We start from the raw sequence: 21,691 nt of genomic DNA on the forward strand, positions 1-21,691 counted from the left end.
TGGGCTCCAGCAGAGGGAGGGCAGAGTGGACTGTAGCTATATGAGGAGAATCTAGGGTTGTGGACTCTGGAGAAAGAGCTCTGAGGGCATCCTTCTGGATTTCTGTGCTGAGTCATTCCCTACGCACCAGAGGACATCTTTCACAGTCGGACATTTACCTTCTAGCAGCTTTTGCCTGAGGTGGAAGCAACTGCCCCACTCTGCTGGAAAACCTCTGGCCCTAGCCTTTGGAGTTTCTAAAGCCTGAGGCTCATTAAAAGACTGATAACAATCAGCTGCCCCACCCTGTGGAGGTTCTACAGCCTGAGGATCATTAAGAGAATCAGCTTAATCATCCTGCAGGCAGAGGCAGACCTCTGAGTTCTTTGAGTCTTTGCCTGATCTGCTTCTGGACCCTGGCCCTGGAAAAATAGAATTTGGTGTGCATCTTGGCTGTGTCTAAACGCACCCAGCCCCAAAAGAGGGGACCTCAAACTGTAGGTTGTTGATAGCTCTAAACAGGGTACTCAAGGCCAGTTCACAAACAGTGGCTGACATTGGCCTGCACCAGAGACCTTCCAAAAACACTTAAGAGTCCTAGCAGGTCTACCTAATACATAGAAACAAACCCAAACAGGCAGCCAAAATGGGGAGACAAAAAAACAAGCCCCAAATAAAAGAACAAGAGCAGTCTCCAGAAAAAGAGCTAAATGAAGTAGAGATAAGCAATCTATCAGACACAGAATTCAGAATACTGATTGTAAGGATGCTGAACAGCATGAAAAAAGGTATGGAAACTATGAAAGATGACCAGTCAGAAGTGAAGAATGAAATAGCAGAAATAAAGAACACAATGAAATAAATAAACAGCAGATTAGAGGAATCTGAGCATTGGATCAGTGAATTAGAAGACAGGGTAGAAAAAAATCATTCAATCAGAGATCCAAAGAGAAAAAGCAATTAAAAAACAGAAGGATAGTCTAAGGAAGCTGTGGGATAGCATAAAACATAACAATATTCACATCACAGGACTACCAAAAGAGGTCAAAAGTAAGCAAAAGTTAGAGAACCTGTTTGAAGAAATAATGGCAGAAAACTTCCCTAACCTGGTCAAGGAAAAAGTCACACAACTTCAGAAGACAGACTCCCAAGCAAGAAGAATCCAAAGAGGCCCACACCCAGACACATCATAATTAAAATGCCAAAAATTCAAGACAAAGAGAGACTCTTAAAGGCAGCTAGAGAAAAGCAATCTGTTACCTACAAAGGAGCTCCCAGAAGGTTGTCAGCTGACTTCTCATCAGAAACTCTACAGGCCAGAAAGGAACGGCATGAAGTAGTCAAGGTAATGCAAAACAAGGATCTGAAACCAAGAATACTCTATCCAGGATGGCTATCATTCAAATTAGATTGTGAAATAAAGAGCTTCTCAGACAAAAAAAGGCTAAAGGAGTTCACCACCACCAAACCAGCATTGCAAGAAATGTTAGACTGCTGTAATTAGAAGGAGAAATAGAAGTATTGCAAGAAACGTTAAAGGGATTGCTGTAATAATAAGAAACAGAGAGAGAAACATAGGCATAAAGAATTAAAATGGCAAGAAATAAGGACCTATCAATAATAACCTTAAGGGCTTTAAGGGAGAGAGCAACAGTACAGTCATAGTCGTGGACTTGAACACCCCACTGACTTCACTGGATAGATCTTCCAGACAAAAGGTCAACACAGAAACAGTGACTCTAAATGGCATTTAATTAACATTTACAGAATATTTCACCCCAAAGGTGCAGAATATACATTCCTCTCAAGTGCACATGGGTCATTCTCAAAGACAGACTACATCTTAGGACACAAAACAAGTCTCTACAAGTTCAAGAAGAATGAAATCATATCAAGCATCTCAGATCACAATGGTATGAAATTAGAAATCAACTACAGTAAAAACAATCAAAAACATTCAAACACATGGAGGCTAAATAGCATGTTATTAAACAATGAATGGGTTACCAATAATATCAAGAAAGAAATAAAAAACTTCCTGGAAACAAATGAAAATGAACACACAACAACCCTAAATCTATGGGACACAGTGAGAGCAGTCTTAAGAGCGAAGTTCATAGCACTACAGGCCTACCTCAAAAAGCAAGAAAAATTTTTAGTAAGCTATCTAACCCTACAACTTAAAGAATTAGAAAGCTCCATGAAGCTGTCTGGACCAGGGCTTTTGTTTGCTGGGATTTTTTTATTTAGTGCTTCGATTTCATCAGTTGTTATTAGACTATTCAGGTTTTCTGATTCTTCCTGATTCAGTTTTGCATGATCTCAGTCATATGTGGAATCTAATAAACAAAATACACTGAGGATCAAAACAGAGGATCTATGTCCAGAGACACAGAAGCATGGAACAGACTGATGAATCTCAGTGGGAAGGTGGGGGTGGGGGAGTGGGTGGGGAGAGGTTAATCAAAGAACTTATATGCATATATGCATAACCCATGGACACAGACAATAGTGTGGTGATGGCCGGGGGCGGGGGGGAGGATGCGGGATTGAGGGGATTGACGGGGAAGAAATAAGTGGGACATCTGTAATACTTTCAACAATAAAGATAGATTAAAAAAAATACTAATCAAAACAAAAAAATTCATATAGCCCTAGCCAGTTTGACTTAGTGGTTAGAGTGTCAGCCCTTGGACTGAAGGGTCTTGGGTTTGATTCCGTTCATGGGCATTTACCTAGGTTGCAGGCTGGATCCCTGGCTCCGGTCAGGGTGCATGGGGAAAGGAACCAATCCATGTGTTTCTCTCACATCATTTCTCTCTCTCCTCCGCCCCCCCCCCCCCAATCCCTTCCCTCCCTACCACTCTCTCTGAAAAGCAATGGGGAAATATATCCTTGGGTGAGGATTTAAAAAAAAAAAAAATAAAAAACTCAAATAATAACCAGGAGGAAATAAGAACACAATTCATGTATCTAATATAGTTTCTTTTGACATTGGGCTTAATATAGAAACTCACCTATTTTTGAAATTGTTTTTAATTTTAAAGTATATTATATAGATGAAAATTACTGAAAGCAAAAACAACTTAAAAAAACAACAACCCAAAACACTGTTGGGGATACTCAGTATAGTAGTATTCTTTCCTTGAAAAAACTGTCAGATTCTAGTTAGGTCAAAACCGTCAATATTGATAAACAGATTATACCAAGGGCTGAAATATCATGCTAAATTCAACAAGAAATTCACAGAGGAAAAAACCCCAGTAGATGATTATCTACAAAACAAGTTGAACCTAAATTTGCACTGTGAAAAATATGGAAGAGGTGGAAAAATTGGGAAAGGGGTATGTCTGAATAAAGGAGTACGGGAGGGGATGACATAGAGAATAATATGACTGGGTGCATATGCATATACTGAAAATTAGTGGAAAATTATGGCCTTGAAAACAGATATTTTAAAAATATATTAAACACTTTATAAGACCAGTTTAGCATATATTATTTTACTGAGTCTGAAAAATCATGCTATGGTGTAAGAGGGCATATGTAATTGTACCCATTTTTTAAGCTGAGGAAAGAACTTTGGAGGTTTTTGTTTTCTTTTAAATATGTCTTTGTTGATTTCAGAGAGAGGAAGGGAGAGGGAGAGAGAGATAGAAACATCAATGATGAGAGAGCCATTGATCGGCTGCCTCCTGCATTCCTCCTACTGGGGATCGAGCGTGCAACCTGGCCATGTGCCCTGACCTGGAAAGGAACTGGGATCGCCTGGATCATAGGTTGATGCTCAACTGGTGAGCCACACTGGCTGGGTGAATTTTGGAGGTTTTTAAAAGTGATGCACAATAGGAGTCAATGACTTTAACTTGGTTCTTCTAATTAAATTCAGAGCTTTTTACTAATTTGTATTTCCACTTCAAGGAAGAGAAAGCAAACAGTTGCCTTCTATAATGTTGGATTAGATCTCAGCAACTAATAGCTCTAACAAAGGCAAAAGCTTTACTGAAACCAGTCACTTCAGTTCTTTAGCCTTTGGTGACTAAATTGCTGTATGAACAGATATACTTTGAATTTTATAATCAGATATCTGTGGCCAAAATTACCATATATGATTCTGTCCAAAACAAGTACCTCTGCCAAATAAGTTAACGACACAATAAAAGGAAGAGAGAGAGAGAAAAAGTATAAGTATCAAATGTGTAGAGATACACACTTTCAGCCATCATGCATTCAAATAGTTATTTTAAGTATCTAGTACATTTTGTAAGGGAGTGTGACAACAATCAAATAAACAAGTAAAGATATATTTTGTAAAATGCTGACCAGAGTGTTATAGAGAAAAGTAGGTGAAGGGAAATAAAAAGGAGTGGGGAAGATAAGTGGTGCTACTGATGACAATTGAGCAGAACTTTAAAGTAATGGAAAAGCAAGTGCAAAGGCCCTGGGATGGATCATGCTTATAAAAAGGGTATGGGGTGTAAATAACTTAGAAATTAAAGTGACTCAATAATTATAAAATAAAAATCTTTGCATAGGAAAACATACATTAGATAGAACAGACACAATTCTGTAGTCTCAAGTGTAAAATTATGGAACACGGAGTAAGAAGTATCACAGGGGTTAAAAGCACAGACAGAGGTCCAAAGCAGGGTTTAGCAACTTTTCAATTAGAATGTAAAATATAATACATTTAGCCTGGATGGTGTGGCTCAGCGGTTGAACACCCACTGGTGCACCCAGAAGTCACCGGGTCAAAGCCATCAGGGCACATGCCCCGGCCAGTGTAGCTCCATGGTTAGCGCCAGCCTGGGCACAGGGGGTGTGGGTGTGACTGCTGTCAAGGCACACACCTGGGTTGCAGGTTCCACCCCAGCCGCATGGGGCATGTGTGGAAGGCAGCCAGCTGATGTGTCCCTCTCACAAGGGAAAAAGAAAACACCCTCGGGTGAGGATAAAAAATACAAAACCTAAAGCGAGAGGCCATTCCAGTTAGAGCAGGAGAGGGCTCCTCAGGAGGGAACAGCTGAGCTGAGGCCCAATGACATAAAGAAGATAAATGAGACAGCTACAGGAAGCAAATTCAAAAAAGAGGGACTAGCAAGTACAGCAGGAGCTTCGCCTGTGTGAGGAAGGGAGCGGTCCATCTGGCTGCAGTGGAGCTAGCTAGCGCAAAAGATGGCAGGAGGTGGTTAGCGAGGCAGGAGTCTGATCACGGCCTTACAGAGCACAGTGTTTTCTAAGTTTATCGTTCATCCTTACTCAGGAAATTGTTAGTTACTGAACTACCTTTCACTGCATGAACGGCCAACAGGGAAGGTAGGTATATGCTTATTATGAGCCATGTACTGCTCCAAATGCCTTATGTGTTTAACTCGTCTTGAGGCAGGAAAGTTAGAATAGGGAACAAAGGCCTTGAGCTCAACCTCTCCCCTTTTCTGTCTTAGCTGGAACATCACAGATGTAACCTTCACTGACCACCTGTTACCGCGCTTCCCTCTCCTCAATTTACTGTAGTTAAGACAAACAAAACTGGTCTTACCCAAATTCAGCAGCCTACAGACCTAAAAGTGACCAACAGGGCCATTATAATATCTTTATAATAAATTTGCATTATGGTTTTGGGAACCCGCCCCACCCCCGGCCCCCTGAATTGCATGACAGTTTCAGGAGGACAGAAAAAGAAATTGCTACCTGGAGAAGAGGGAAGATGAAGAGGGAAGAAGATGAGCTGCTTCGGCAGTCACCCCATCAGCACCAGAAACCAGGGACCACCCTATCCCCACTTGCCCACATTTAATAAATACCTTCCACCCAGACTTGTTCTCCGAGGTTGCCTGCTTTCACTTGAGTGGGTACCATCACTTTAATAAATCTGTGCTTTGCTAAATCTTTCTGTCACACTCTTAAATCCTTTCTTGGGCCGTGAGAAGATACTGGACATCGCTATTGGGTTGAGGCCTCCCTTGGCCTCCCAGGCATCAATCTAACCCTCAAAATCAGTAGGAAAGGTTATTATCTACATTTTATAGATAAAGAAACTAAAGCACAAAGAGGTAAGTAATTTGCCCAAAGAAGTAAATGGAACTAGTAAATGGTGGATCTGGAATGTGAAACCAGACTCTGCAGTCCATGCTCTTAATCTCCATGCTATGCTGCCTCTCAAGCTGTTTTAAGAAGGTATTGTGCATAGCAGCAAGAGGCACACCTGTTTATAACGCAAATCTGAGAAGACACTAAAGCTGTTCCACTAAGTCACTTATTTTTTGAACCTTTGACGTTTTAGTTTCCATACACACAAAATTAGGCTTCTTATCATAGGTCCCTTGGGTGTATGGTGAGGAAATTCTCCAAGAAGGTACGGAAAAAAACTCATAAGAGTTGAACTTTAAGATCAATCAAAATCAGGTGAAGGCCATTATGTGAGGCCTTTTCATGCCCACTATATCCACACTTGTAAAAAATCATTTTTAATGCCAGGCATCATCCGCACTAATGAGCTAACGTATACAAAACATTTTCCAGGGGTAGGGACTCAATAAATAGCTGAACTATGATCAACACATAATAAGTTATACTCTAATAGGCTTTTAACTTTGCCTAATAATATAATTTACAGCCATCAGAGGTGTTATTTATTTACAGAAAGACAACTTAAATATTGATACTTATATCATTTATAGGTAACAGCAGATGGAACTAAAAATGACCCTAAAACTCCTATATGCTACAATAATTTTTAAAAAATTAGATCATATAGAATCTGTCATGATAAAATATAAACTACATCAAGAAACTTTAATATTAACAATGTTGCATACTTTCATATGTCTATACATGCTAAGGTAGTACAATATATAATGATAAACCACAAGTATGGCATATGCTCTATAAGCAGAACTAAAGCAGATAAAAATGACTAGATCAAATTTTACAGCTATAGGACAAAATTAAATGTTAAGATATTTACCTATGGAATTATTCGGTCCTTTCGATTTGGTATATGACAAAAATGCAGCTAGAAAAAAGATAGATGACAAAAGTTCTGCTCTTCCTACAACACCCGTTACCTAGAAAGGGAAAAGGGGGTTCATATTAATGAAGATCATCTTGAAAATTTAGCTGTATAATAGCAACAGCACTTAATGAGAAACTAAATTGCCGTAACTTTTCAAGTGCACATTTCTTTCTTAGACATTCTTTGAGTGCCCTCATGTGGTGAATTTGTGTATTTCCACAAAAGTAAATTTATCAGTAACTCTTTAAAGTTCTTTTATTAGTAATACTATTTTGAAATAATTGTAGACATACAGAAAGTTACAAAACTAGTAGAGAGCCCATGTACCCTTTACCCAGCTACCCCCAATGGTAACATCTTATATAATTATAGTACAATATTTAGTATAGTTCTTAATCTAAAAAAAGAGAAAAAACTAAGTACTTCTTAAATATTTTCTTAAAATACAAGTGTTCTTAAAATACAAAGTATCATAAATTCAATAAGTTATATCTCATAATAAGCTGGCAAATCAAAGTTTAAAAAGACAATAAACTTTAAAGTCCCTTTAAATTCTAAAAATTTAAGTATTAAACACCAAGCCTCACCCTTTAAAGTATTGTGAACTCACTGCAAAATTTAAAACAACCTATCATTTTTTAAATGTTTTGAAAAATGCTAGACACCAAAAGGTTCAAGATAGTGGGAGATACAACTCCCCTCCAACACAGAAACAGAATTTAAACATATGATTTTTTCTTAGAATCAAAACAAAACAGTCCTCTTTGCTCTGCTAAGAAGCAATTCTGGAGTTTCAAGGTTAATAACAATAGAAAAACAGTTATAGTTAGAAGTATGTCTTAGTAGGTAGGGGCTGATGGAGAACAGCCCTGTACACAATTTTGAAATACATGGCAACAGACAAAATGAAACTACTGAATATAATCATTTGTTATGATGTCTGTTCATGTTTGCATGTATTTTAATATATTTTCATCCTTTACTTAAATTTGCCTTACTATTTTCTGTCCTTTGAAAACAATGCCAAATTAAAACATATTTTAAAATTACATTCATAAAAAATTTAGCAAAGAATAAAACTATATTCAATTATATGTTACATTACTAAAGTTGAGCGATTAAATCTTATATTCTTGAATAATAAATGTTTATTATGTTTCAGAAACTTTTAAATTTTAAAATTTTGTGTAGTAGTAAAGTTAGATTCTGTGCACTGGGGAGTTAAGAATTATTAGAGTAATTTAAGAATCTACAATAAAGTCATGGTTAAATATTATTTTTAAAAATATATACCGTATAACCAGAGGCTTTGTAAAAAAATAATGAAATAAACATCATTTCAAGTAAGTTTTACTTACTGCTTCTGTGTGTACTGGGTGTACCGCAAAAAGTAAAGAAGCAATCACACTACTTCTGTTTTCCAGAAAAAGTCTGCAGACTTTAAGAAATATTACAGTGACCACAGCATGTAAAATCATATTTAGGAGATGATATGACATTGGTTTCAGTTCACTAAACAGATAATTTAGGCGAAATGTCAGTACTGTTAAGGGACGGTAAGACTTGTGGCTTCTCTCCTAAAAAGAAAAAACAATCATTGATTACTAAAGTATCTTGGTTCTACCAGTTATATAAAGGAATCACTGTACTTGCTATTGAAAGTATCTACATTTGGCTGAGGAATAAAAATAAAGTAATGAAATCCCCAAGAATAATACAAAGATAACAGATAGCTTATTTATTTTTTAATCCTCACCCGAGGATATGTTTTATTGATTTTTTTTGGGGGGGGGGGGGGACAATGGGAGAATGAATCATCGATTGGATGCCTCTTATACATATCCCGACTGGGGACTGGATATCGAACGAACCCACAACCTTTTTGGTATATGGGACGATGCACCAACCAATTGAGCAACCTGGCCAGGCCTAGAGTCTGCATATTTAATAAGAAAAAATATTTATTATATACTCGTGACTAGGGAAATGAAAGATTCCATCCCCATGCTTGTGAAGGTTCCAAATTTAGAGAATGTGGAAATAGGCCATGAATGACGACTGACAAACTATAACAGAATGTTATATATTATGTTTCAATAACCATGTGTCAGGAACTGTAGATATATGAATTCATTTATTTATCCTCAAGGTATTGTTTTATAGATTAGGAAAGTGACCTGCCATCTAAAAACTGTATTCCCACCTATTTCACACAGCTACTATATAATAGAATCCAATGTATATGATCCCAAACTGACAAGAATTTAATACCAATTTAACACTGACCTTTAAAATAAAATTTCTGGCAAAGTAAAAATACCCTCATAAAAATGAACTAAACTTTTGGGTTCTCAATATCAAAATAACTATTAGATAAGAGAGATGACATATTTAAACTTTTTAATAAATTTTTTTTTTTTCTGCAGTAAAATTGGCAGTATGTGTTCTTACCATTTTTACCTTTCAGGTCTAATTTATATTGAAGTTACATGCATTTTTAAATAGCTATATATATATCACAAGTAGTCAATTTTTTTGCTTCACTCACAAGAGGGAAAAAAAAGTCAGTGAGCAAGAAACAGACTTATATTACACCTATTGTTCTGCTAACACATTTGCTTTTACACACATATATTATTTTTTAAAAGATAAGGCCAAGATACATAACTAAAGAAAGAAACAAACATGGCTTTAAAAAAGATAATCACATCTTCAACTTTCTATCCATTTTTTTATAAACATGTCATGTCTCAGAAAATTTGGGGTGTGGGGGATCCAAATTGCTATGATAACAACATTGATAAAGAAAGAAATAGTAATAAATTACCAGAGTATTTTAAAATCTGAGATTCTTATAAGTAATATATATGTAATTACTTACCTCAGACATAGGGGTTCCCCAGAAGTCATTCTGAAATAAAGTTTTTAAAGGTGTAGATGGATGTAGGTCTTTATTATCCAGTATTGCTGAAACATCATCAAAAACAAAACCACAAAAGAGGCTGTTCCAATAGCAGGCAGTAATCACACCTACTATTAAGGTTACTTCCTTGAGGCTAATATCAGCCATCTTTTCCAAGGTATTTGTACACAAAATCTGGGGGGGGAAATCATTAAGATAAAATGAAATAAACAACATGATGTTTTTTCAAATAAGTACAATTTTAATAGGTGGCGAGTACGTAAAATAAAAACTGAATGCTAATTATCCTAGAGAAGTAATCCTTCAAAGCTCAATTTAAATGTCATCCACCTCTAAAAAGCATTAGCTGATTACATCTCCATATTTCTAACATAAGATAGAATTAATTGCTCCTTCATATGTTTTCAAACCTCTATTAAGGTCCTTTACTACACCACTTAATCTTTACACCTATCTTTCTAGCTAACTAGACAGTGAACTTCTTATCGTCACAGGTCAGGTTACGTGGGAAATGAATATATAGAGAAGGTAACTTTAAAAAACTAGTGTGCTTATATTTTATTTTATGGATCTAAAGATCAACTACTAAATCAGGGGTCTAAACTTGTAGCCTGCAACCTTATTTAGTTTTGTCAAAAGGTTTTTAAAAGTATTTGTCTTGAATGCTGTTATGCTAGCTTTACACTAGCCAGTTTACAAGAGTCCCATTATCTTGCACCCAGATAGATTTGATTGATTTATGCTCTCTACCTGGCCTTTGGGGCACCTGAGATTATAACCTAGATCTAAATCATGTCCCCCCCCCCCCCATTACAACACTTTTAATCTACAGAATGGGTTTTATACATGACAATATATAATTAAGTCACTGCTTAGAAAGGATTTGTTGAGAGAATGGTTTAGAGTAGAAAGGACTATATAAACTGGAAGATACTGAAGAATCCACCCTACAATAAAAGTAAGGTTGAAAGGCATTCTTAAAAAACAAGCTGATGACATACTTTTCCAGCTGGAGTAGGGTCATTAGGAACATTTTAGTGTTATCATTTGTGGAAGGCAGAAAAATGGCCCCCCAAATTGTCCATATCCAAATCCCATTACCCTGTGAATGTGTTACCTAACATGGCCAATAAGACTTTACAGGTGTAATTGTACTAAGGATTTTGAGATGAGATTATCCTGATTATCTGGGTAAACCAATTCAATAGCAAGAGAACTTACAAGTGAAAGTTAAGAGGGGTCTAAAAGCAGAGATCAGAGGGATACAATGGCTGGCTGGGGGCCACAAGCCAAGGAATGAGGGCAGCCTCTAATAGGTGGAAAACATAAACACATTTTTCACTGGAGCTTCTAAAAGGACCACAGCCCTACTGACATCTCAATCTTAGTCTAGTGAGACCCATTCTGAACTTCTGATTTACAGAACGGGAAAATAATGAACTTGTGTTATTTTAAGCTACCATGTTTGTGGTAATTTGTTATAGCAGCAATAGGAAACTAATACATCACTCACAGAGCCAGATGATCTGAGGCCTGCATATATGTGTAGGAGTTCTGGCTAGATCAGAGAAAGAATAGGGTAGAGAGGGTAGGCAAAGATTTAAAATCATATGTAAGATTTTGTGGATGAAAAAGGGGGTATGTACAAGTTCAGTGACCAAAAGTAACATTACAGGATGATCTGGTCATTAGTTCCTAACTGGGAAGGTCATGGTGAGTATTAACTTCCAGGCCTATAAAAGGTTTATCTTCCCCTGAATAAGTTGGGTTGCTTAGGCTCAGGAAACAAGTTAGAGGCAAAAGAAGGGCCCTTGGAGCTTAGGAGAGAGAAGGGCAAAGGTAACAAGCCTGGAGGAAGGGTAAGGCACATGCTCCAGAGGAGAGCTCAGTAACGGCTTCTCTTGAATCCAGAAGTGATTTACCATCTCTAAATGGTATAGACTTGAACTTATACACTTATTATCATACAAAACAGTTGATGGTACTTGTTTCAAGATTGGAGAGACTAACCAGTTATTTATTTACGTCAGGTCCTTCCCAAACATGCTAAAATGACACTAAAGGTATTAATTTAAAACAAAAAAAAGGTTATAAGTTCACAAGAACAAAAACAATTGTGTGGATGAAAAGGGAGTTCTATGGGAAGTAATCTCACCGAGTTACAGGTCAGAAATTCCTAAATTGGCTGATCATGCTGGGTAGTCATGCCCCAGGCATACAGCATTTTACTAAAAGAATTATCTTTGCCTTAAGCAAGCCCTGGCCATTGTTCCTGTACATCTAAGTTAACACATCTTTGAAATAAACTGTAATCACCCTCAAGAAAGCACACACAGTGGAACCTCAGTTCTCCAACTCAATTAGTTCAGGAAGGCTGTTTGAGAAGTGATTTGTTTGAAAACCAAATCACTTTTTTCCATTAGAAATAATGTAAATTGAATTAATCCATTCCAAACCCACAAATAATTCCATTTTTACTTTTCTTACATACAGAACATGCTTAATCTATAAACATTTCTTCTCTTAAGTTTGTCAAACCACTCCCTACTAGTCTTAAATGAATTGATACTATTGTAATAACCTGATTGTTAATTAACAGGAAAAGAGTAAAGGGAAGGCCAAATAATATAGGCATGCTATTTGTGCCAGGAAGCTGCAGTTTAATATTTTCCACATGTGAAAGTGCTCACAAAACAAAGGGTCTGGGTGATGTGGGAAACTGCTTGCCTGTCAATCACACCTGGGATCTGCGATTGAATCACTGCAAGGCGTGGCCACTGCAAGAGGGTGAAACCTGATATATATAAGCTCCCGAACAAAGGGAGTTCTCTCTTGAGCTCTTGGTTCCTGGCTCCCTTGTTGCAGGGGGCACACTCCTGCGCTCGCTCACATGGCCCACAGCCATGTGGACCCCACATACAATGGACTGATGGACTCAACTCCACTATGGAACGGAAACTGTGGACACTGGCTTTGCTTCTAGCTCTGCTGAAGTCCCGGCTGCACCTTTTCCAGGAGTTTGGAAATACAGGCTTAAGGGAAATAGGAGTTTGGAAATGGAGAGAGATAATTACACACAAATAAAAGCAACCCATTCTCCTGTGTAAGTCTTAGACAATTCTTTTTCTCAAGATATCTTAAGAACCTCACTCCCATGAGCAACAGAGAAAAAAACACCCACAAAATTCTCTGATAACAGAATCATTTCAGCACTTGTTCCAGGGGTGTCTTTCAGGAAGTCAGCATGCAGCATTTTTGCTTTTTCACATACTGCCTCTGAAACGCTGTCACTGGCTAGCTGCTTTTCGTTTATGCAAATCAACAATTTTCTGCCTATTCAACTGCCTGTGATTGTTGTTTTGTGAGGACTTTCACACATTTAGCAATGTTAGCACTCTTGATGGCCTCTTTATGTTTTAAAATTGTGCTAATCTTTGATTTTGCTAGAAATAGCATTCTCTCCTTTCTTAGTAGTCTGAGGGATGCTTTCTGTCATGCTAAGGTATCAACATGAAAGGGCTGTCAGGTCCAAAACTGAAGTTGAACAACTTGGTAAAGAACCAAATTGTTTGAGATGGGAGACATTGGAGAACTGAGGTTTGACTGTATGTGCCCTGACCAAGGATCGAACATGTAACCTTGGCATATCAGGATGACTCTCTAACCAACTGAGCTACCTGGCCAGGAATCCAACGTTTATTTTTAAATCAGAACCTATTCCCTTTCAACTAGGGAATGTTACAGGGCAACATATATTTTTGCTAGTCAAATCTGACCCATTTCACCCAATAAGGAGAGACTTTTTTGAAACCCATGACATTCACATATCCTTTTCTCATAAAGGTAGAAATGTATTTAGAGCTAAATGAATTTAAAACTAAATGCTGAACTAATTGACAAACATGATTTTAAAGGAGTTTCCACAAGAGGGAACTAATCTTGAGACTGAAAATTGCTGAAGAATGTTCCTATGGAGCTCTAGGCTCTTTCCAGTAGATACTGGGAAGATCAAGTTAGCCACTCCTTTCAAATAACTACTGACAATCGTTTGCCTCCACCTAACATTTGCCAATATCCTTTAGTAACTGATGTGCTAGAGATGGAATTAAGCCCATTATACAAGATTTCTTAAAAGGGGGGCTTATAATTCCATGCACAAACCGTTAATCCTCGTATCTTTCCAAGAAACCTAAAACAGTCAATCTCTCTTTAACCTTACCTGGTAAGATTGCTAATTTACTAGGACTGTAATACCCCAGGGATATAAGAGTCCCACTTATTTCAGATACTAAAAACAGATTTAAATGATACTGATTTTCCCAGAGATTCTACTCTAATCCAATTTAGATGACTTATTTCTAAGCTTTAGGACATTATTAGACTCCCAAAAGAATACAATTTAACCTATTACAATACATAGCTATAAAAGGACATAAGGTGTTCAAGGACAAGCTTTAATTCTTTGTCATCTTTTATCTAAGGATGGGCTACTAATTAACCCTGAAAGACTCAGAGGATTCTTATCCTTTCCCCTTCCAAGAACTAAGAAGCAGCTTAGTGGTTTTATAGGGTTGACTGGATATTTTTGTAATGGGGTTCCACATATTTCATTAATGGCTCAACCTCTATATGCCTTATTAAAATCAGATTGACCTGATCCAATCCAATGGAAACCCTAAGGTAAATAAGCTGTAGAAGCTCTAAAGGAAAACTTTATAAACCTCCAATTTTGGGACACCCTAATTATGAAATTCCTTTCTTTTCATACATGAAAATAAATGCTTTAAAAAGTTCTAACTCAGAAACATGGAGATCATCATAGACTTTTGGGATATTACAGCTAGCAATTAGACTAGGTAGTAAAAGAGCTCCCTCCCTCTATGAGGGCTATCTCTGCTACAGCCATGTTGTGCAAACAAACAGAAAAAGATAGTTATAGGCTCTCCTTCAACCATTTATAATCCTCATTCTGCTGAATCTCTGCTACACTCACTACACTCAGCATTACTTAGTCGGCTGACTGACTTCTTATGAAATACTGCTTTCTGCACTTAATATTACTTTAGCTTGTCTTAACCCACCAACTTTACTACCCACTTTACAGGATGAAGACTCCCACAATTGCATTTTACTTACTGACCACCTTCTTGTTCCTAGGAATGATTACAGAAATCTCCTATAATCGCTTCTCGGCCTTTTGGCTAAGATCAAGTGTAGGAACCTCCTATTAATAATGCTGACTTAATTTGGTTTACAGATGGATTTTATCTCAAAGACAAATGGATATTACTAAGCTGGATATGTAGGAAACTTCCATGGCGGATGTAATCGAAAGTTCTTATTTACCTGAAATAAGGCCTGCCCGGCAAGCCAAATTAATTGCTCTAACCAGAGCTTCTCAACTGGCCAAGATCAAATAGCCAATATTTACTCTGATAGTCACCATGCCTTTGGTGTAGCTCATAACTTTGGAATGCTTATGGAAGCAACGAGGCTTCTTAACTTCCTCAGGGTAGTCTATAAAGAATGGAAAACATGTTATAGAATTATTAGGTACCATACAGCAACCAAGATAATTGGCAATTATCAAAATTCCAGGACACTCCAGGGCTACCACCATGGAAGCAAAAGGAAATCGTTTACCTGATGCTGTAGCTAAACAAGCATCACTAAACAGCCAAATTATAGACACCCGAGAAGGTTGTTTCCTACTCTATTACAGTTCCAAAAGACAGCTACAGAGGACAAAAAGGAGACATGGCAAGAAAAAAGGGGGGAACCTTTAACCCAGACAATCATACCTACTGGGGCTTGGACCCAATCATACCTATTGGGGCTCAACTACCTATGCTTCAATATGTGCATGAACACACTGGGGTCCTGAAAAGACGATTTCACGGAAACCTTCTCCCACTGTAGCTCATAAAATGTATAGCAGATGTTTTATCAGTTCCAAATATAACCCTAGAAAATCATTCCATGAATCTGCTCCCTTTAGGTCCATACCTCAGATGGGAAATTTTACCCAAATACCATCTCCAAGATACAGGTATGTGTTAATTATGATTTGTATGTTCTCTCACTGGGTTAAAAAGACATTCCCTTGCAGGAGAGCAACAGCCTTAAGAGTAGGTAAGGTATTATTGGAAAAATTAATTCCCAGTTGGGGAATTCCTTCTGAGTTATATAGTAACAGAAGGACTCCTTTCACTGGGCAAATAATGCAATTGATTTGTAACATTTTGCCTATTCTACAGCATTTTGATTGTGCTTATCATCACCCCCAGTCCTCTGGAATGGTGGAACATACAAATAGTACAATTAAAACTCAACTAGCTAAATTTTCAGAAACTTTTAGTCTCCCTTGACCAAAAGCTCCCCTATGGTGCTCCTCAACCTGAGATCTACCTCTTCTTGAAAACACAGCCTTTCTCCTTATGAAATAGTAACCGGTTGCTCTATGCATCTGGAAGAAAGGGCACATGAACCAATCTTATTCAGAGGAGGTATTATGCATTACTGTCAAGGACTTATTAACCAGCTAAAAGAAACTGATAAATTAGTAACTGATTCATTTCTTAGTGTGCTTCTGGGAGACACAAAGACTTCAAAGACCACGGCTTTCAGCCAGGAGACTGTCTATTGCAGTGATTTTCAACCTTTTCCATCTCATGGCACACAAAAATTAATTACTAAAATTCTGCAGCATACCAAAAATAAGTATTTTTTTGCAGATCTGACCAAAAAATAGGTATAATTTTTATTCATTCACATCTGATGGCTATCGTGTTGGCTGTTGTAATTTTTTTAATTTGACAATCTAAGGGAAAAAGAGGTCAGTGCCCCTGACTAAATAGGTATTGCGTGTTTTAAAAATTCTTGCTGCACGGGTTGAAAATCACTTGTCTATTGGAAGAAGCATCAAATAAAAGACTCCCTCCAACCTTGTTGGAAGGGATCTTATCAGATGTTACTAATGAATCCATGTGCAGCTAAATTTAAAGGTGTTAATTCATGGATTCACACTTCTCATTAAAAAAAGGCACCATGCCTGGCCAGTGTGGCTCAGTGGTTGAGCATTGACCTATGTATGATTCAGGAGATTGTGATTTGATTCCCGATTCCCGGTCAGGGCACATACCCAGGTTGTGAACTCGATTCCTGTAGGGGGTGTGCAGGAGGCAGCTGGCCAATGACTCTCTCATCACTGATGTTTCTCTCTCTCTTCCTCTTCCTCCCTCTCTCTGAAATCAATAGATATATTTTTTTAAAAAAAAGGCACCTAACCATGAATGGACATCTACCCCTGTCTCTGACACTCACCTTGGCTTACAACAGTCATCAAAAACTCCTCTAGGAGAAGTCACTGACATCAGAAGGAGACAGCTATCCCAAGACATCGATAAGGCCTGTATATCTATGGGTTGATGGTGAACTCAGAATCCATGTTGATTGTCTTTATCTGTCTGCTGATGATATTAACATTAAATGTAACAATATCCTTATTTTTGAGTTTTTCTATATAGTCCAAGTGTTTACAATTATTGAACATGTAATGTGTTAATGTGTTAATAACTGTTAATACTCTTTTAACAGCTTATGTCAACAATTTTTACCCTTTTTCATCTCATGGCACGCATAAATTACTAAAATTCTGCGGCACACCAAAAATATTATTTTTCTGCCAATCTGACAAAAAAATAGGTATAATTTTGATTCATTAGCATCAGACGGCTATTGTCGTGTTGGCTCTTGACATTTTTTTATTTGATGATCTAAGGGAAAAGAGGTTAGTGTTCCTGACTAAATAGTCAGGTATTTCATGTTTTAAAAATTCTTGTGGCTCACCAGTGTGTCTCTTTCAGGACACCGGTTGAAAATTGCTGGCTTATGTAAATTTAATAGTAGAAAAATTACACGAATGGCAAAACTCTGACCATAATAGTTCATAGGATAGAAATAATCCAGAGTGGAGTTTTTTGGAATAAAGGCTATAATACCTGACTGCCTTCCATTTACCTGCCCTTCCCATTTTGGGAAAATTCAGCCTCAATTCAAACCCCATGGTTATAGTACTGCCCCATCCTCAATAATCAATAAGACAAAGTGAACACTGAGACTTCCCTAGGAATGAGCCCTTCATCGCACTGTGAGACCACACTATCCTACCAAAAGTTTGGTCATCAATGCATCCTTTGGATTGATTTATGACCAAAGGGGGAACTGGGACAAAAAATGAGGTTCTATCGAAACTAACTTCACAGAATGATCTGATCATAAATTCCTAACTGGGTATGTCACGTAAAAGGCTTATCTTTGCGTTAAGCAAGCCCAGTCCATTGTTTCAGTGCATCCAGGTTAACACACCTTTGAGACGTCACCCACAAGAGAGCGCACAATTCTGCTAACTACCCTTGAATCCAATCCCGCCTTACCTTCTCCCACCTCCACGTAACCTCCCTTTCGCTATGTCCTCCCTCCTTAATTTCAAATACATCAAACAATTTGCAAAACTGTTACTCTCCAGAACATCTGAGATCTTGTTCCCTCCCCAGGATATACTGCCAGTTTGAGTCAAATAAATTCTCTAAAAGATAAAAAATAAAAAGAATTTAGCCAAGTTTACAAACAGTATGGGAATTTTTATAGAACTTGAGTTGCTAGAGTGTTAAATTTAATCTACTGGCCTTATTGTTTTCTTCTGTTGTTCTTTTTTGCACTGTTCCCCTCCCATTTTAATATACTAGCTTTATAAAAGTTATTTAAGTATTGAGAACATTTTGCTTGTGAAGTCTGGAATCTGAAGTCCTTGAATACAAATGAACACATGAGAATTACAAATGTGGTTTAAAATTAAGGCAATTTAACAAAGTTTTAAATGTAGCTGATTAAGGGCATTCAGTTCAATTGGAGTTATTATTTTTAAAAAATCAACATGATACTTTATAAAATATCATGATTTCTAAATACAGTTAGGCAATAAAAAGTTATGCAGTCACTTTAAGTTGTAAAACAGTTTCATTCAGTAACTGAAATGCTCTATTCCAACATAATAATCAAAACACTAAACTTCATTTAACTTTGGGAACTGTCCTCTATCCTAGGCTTGGAATCACTGAAAATGAGATGCCTGTTGTCATGGAATAGAGAATGTGGTTTATTCTTCCCTTTTTTTCCCCCCACCTAGAGATAGTACCTTACATAGTTAAACATAGTTTTTGAACACTATAAAGTTAAAGTAGAATGAAGCAAGAGAAAAAATAAAAGCGAAAGAGCTAACTTAACCACTTAATTAACCAATGATGAGACTATCAGCTGTTTGAGGGTTCTCTGGGGTCAAAACGCCACATCATTGGGGACTGTCACCTGAAATTCCCTTTATCTCTATTTCAACTTCCTTCATTAGAAGGAAGGTCTCTACTCCCTCTTTAGAAACTGGTGATATCCAGCTTTTCTTTGCTGAGGTCTGTATGCAACCCCACCCCTACCTACAACCTCTACTTCCACAGGTGGCTTTTTGGGCAGAACCTCATATGAGCCCACAACTGAACTCACAAACATGCGCTATAAATAGCTCTCTCCCTTTCTCTCATTTTTGAGCAACCTTCGGTAATCTTTTAAAATTCCATAATCTTAACTCTTTATAAACTTGGTATGGATAAGGGGTTTAAAAAGTACCAAGTGGGTTTATCAACTAGTCTTTACTGAGTGAATGGCATTAAAAAATGTTTATTATTCATGATAACTGCTATTATGGTTAGTTGGATATGTCAACTTGGCCAGGCTACAATAGTAATACTAGTATTCTAACATTAACCTAGGAGTTACTATGAAGGTATTTTGTAGATGTGGTTAACATCTACAATCAGATGACTTTAAGTAGCCCTGGCTGGGTAGCTCAGTTGTTAGGAGTGTCATCCCGATACACCAAGGTTGTAGGTTCAATCCCTGGGGTCAGGGCACATACAAGAATCAACCAGAGAATGCATAAATAAATGGAACAGCAAATTTCTCTCTCTCTAAAATCAATAAATTTAAAAAAATTTTTAAAGGTGACTTTAAGTAAAGGAGATTATACTCCATAATATGGACGGGCCTCACTCCGTAATGTGGATGGGCCTCATCTAATCAGCTGAATCACCTTAAGAGCAAAACTGAAGTTACCTACCCTGAGAAAAAATTTTACCTCAAGACTTAGCATCAGGTCCTCCGGGAGAGTTTCTAGCCTGCCAACCTATGCTACAAATTTTAGAGTTATGAGATCCATACCACTGTAACTCCACTGTCTTTACTTGATATATACATACATACAGATGTGTGTGTATGCTTCTGATGGTTGTGCCTGGGTCACTAGTGCATATGGTTAGCTTGCTTAAGACTAGAAATCTAAAGGGTAAGGGTTTTAGCTTAGAAAGCTAGTCTCTGCTACTTTTGGTCATATCCTCTAGTAGGTTAGCCTGAACTTCTTTAAATGGTGATTTCAGGAAAGCAGAAAAGCAAGTCCCAAGCTCTTTTCAAGTCTCTGCTTACTGCATATATATATATATATATATATATTTTTTTTTTTAACTATCAATCAAAAAATGTAAACCCAGAATCAATATGGAAGAGGTTAGAATTTTTGAAGATTCTCCAAGGGAGGGAGAGTGAGCTAGTTCTCATGCAAGTCATAAGCTCAGTAGTGGAGTCACCTTAGGTTCTGTCCAAAAGAGCTACCTTCAAGGTAAGGTTAGGGAAAGAGTGTTACATAAGGACACAGACAGAGGAAGGCATGATTCACTGAAGGCCATTACTGTAACAATGTGACACATCACTATTAAATGTTAGTTGTGGGTCACAGACTAGATGCTGATGTCCCCCAAAATTCAGGTTAAATCCTAACATCCAATATGATGGCATTTGGAGGTGGTGTCTTCAGGATGTGATTACATCATGAGGGTGAGGCCCTCATATGTGGGATTAGCATCCTTATAAAAGAGATCCCTTGCCCCTTCCGCCATGTGAGGACACAGAGAAAAGACCCCCTCTATGAAACAGGAAGTGGGTCCTCACCAGACAGTGAATCTGAGGATGCTTTGATCTTAGACTTACCAGCCTCCAAAACTGTGAGAAATAAATTCCTGTTGTTTATAAACCACCTAATCTCAAGTACTGTGCTAAAAGCAGCATGAACAGATTAAGGCAGGGAACTTGAAGTTCTTTTTCTAAGCACGTAAGCATATTCACACAGGTGCATATCGTCTGAGTGGATGGGAAGATTGATTTATGTTTGCTTGCAAAAACAGGATGTCACTATATATGTGCAAAAAATTCAACTGTAAATGAAGAGCACTTATGAGTTACATTATAGACATACAAAACAATATAATTCCTTCAACAAAACTGTAATGATTGTTCATTTTTTTAAATAATGCAACAGTATAACTATAGAAAAAATAAACCTCTAGGAAAATTTTATATAAATCTGGGAAAATTTAGCCTGAAAAGGAAATCACTCAATAATTATTGTATTATCTCAGTTCAATAATTTCATGATTACATCTTTTTCAATAAGAATAATCGACTATATTTTATTACTGTTTTATAGTTCATAAAACTTTGGCCCACTAAGTTTGCAAAGGCTGCATTCACAATGACTCCTACTAATCCTTTCGGTCTCAAGTTGAGAGAAGACAAGTACCTGCTTGCTGCACACTGATTCCTCTCCATGACAACAAGGCAAAACAAAACATTTATTATAGATAGTGGAGACTAAATTTCTCATGGCCTTGCAT

The 21,691-nt window shown here is 37.4% G+C and overlaps 1 protein-coding gene across 4 annotated transcripts in view; it reads right to left on the minus strand.

Moving 5' to 3' along the window:
- TMTC3 (transmembrane O-mannosyltransferase targeting cadherins 3) overlaps positions 1-21,691 on the minus strand; it is a 60,547-nt gene that overhangs the window by 35,170 nt on the left and 3,686 nt on the right. Inside the window, exons 1-5 of one of the 4 annotated variants that reach the window (XM_016199444.2) lie at positions 17,241-18,338; positions 15,264-15,434; positions 9,876-10,091; positions 8,353-8,571; positions 6,947-7,046 (exon numbers count right to left, since the gene is read on the minus strand). In XM_016199444.2, the coding sequence (XP_016054930.2) occupies positions 6,947-7,046; positions 8,353-8,571; positions 9,876-10,064 (508 nt within the window). In that variant the 5' untranslated portion in view covers positions 10,065-10,091; positions 15,264-15,434; positions 17,241-18,338. Of the gene's footprint in view, positions 1-6,946; positions 7,047-8,352; positions 8,572-9,875; positions 10,092-15,263; positions 15,435-17,240; positions 18,339-21,691 lie in introns of those variants that run through there. The other 3 variants (XM_016199447.2, XM_016199445.2, XM_016199446.2) reach the window with 3 other exon arrangements.

This window comes from Miniopterus natalensis, chromosome 2 (assembly GCF_054644295.1).
Source record: "Miniopterus natalensis isolate mMinNat1 chromosome 2, mMinNat1.hap1, whole genome shotgun sequence".
Classification (NCBI taxonomy): Eukaryota; Metazoa; Chordata; class Mammalia; order Chiroptera; family Miniopteridae; genus Miniopterus; species Miniopterus natalensis.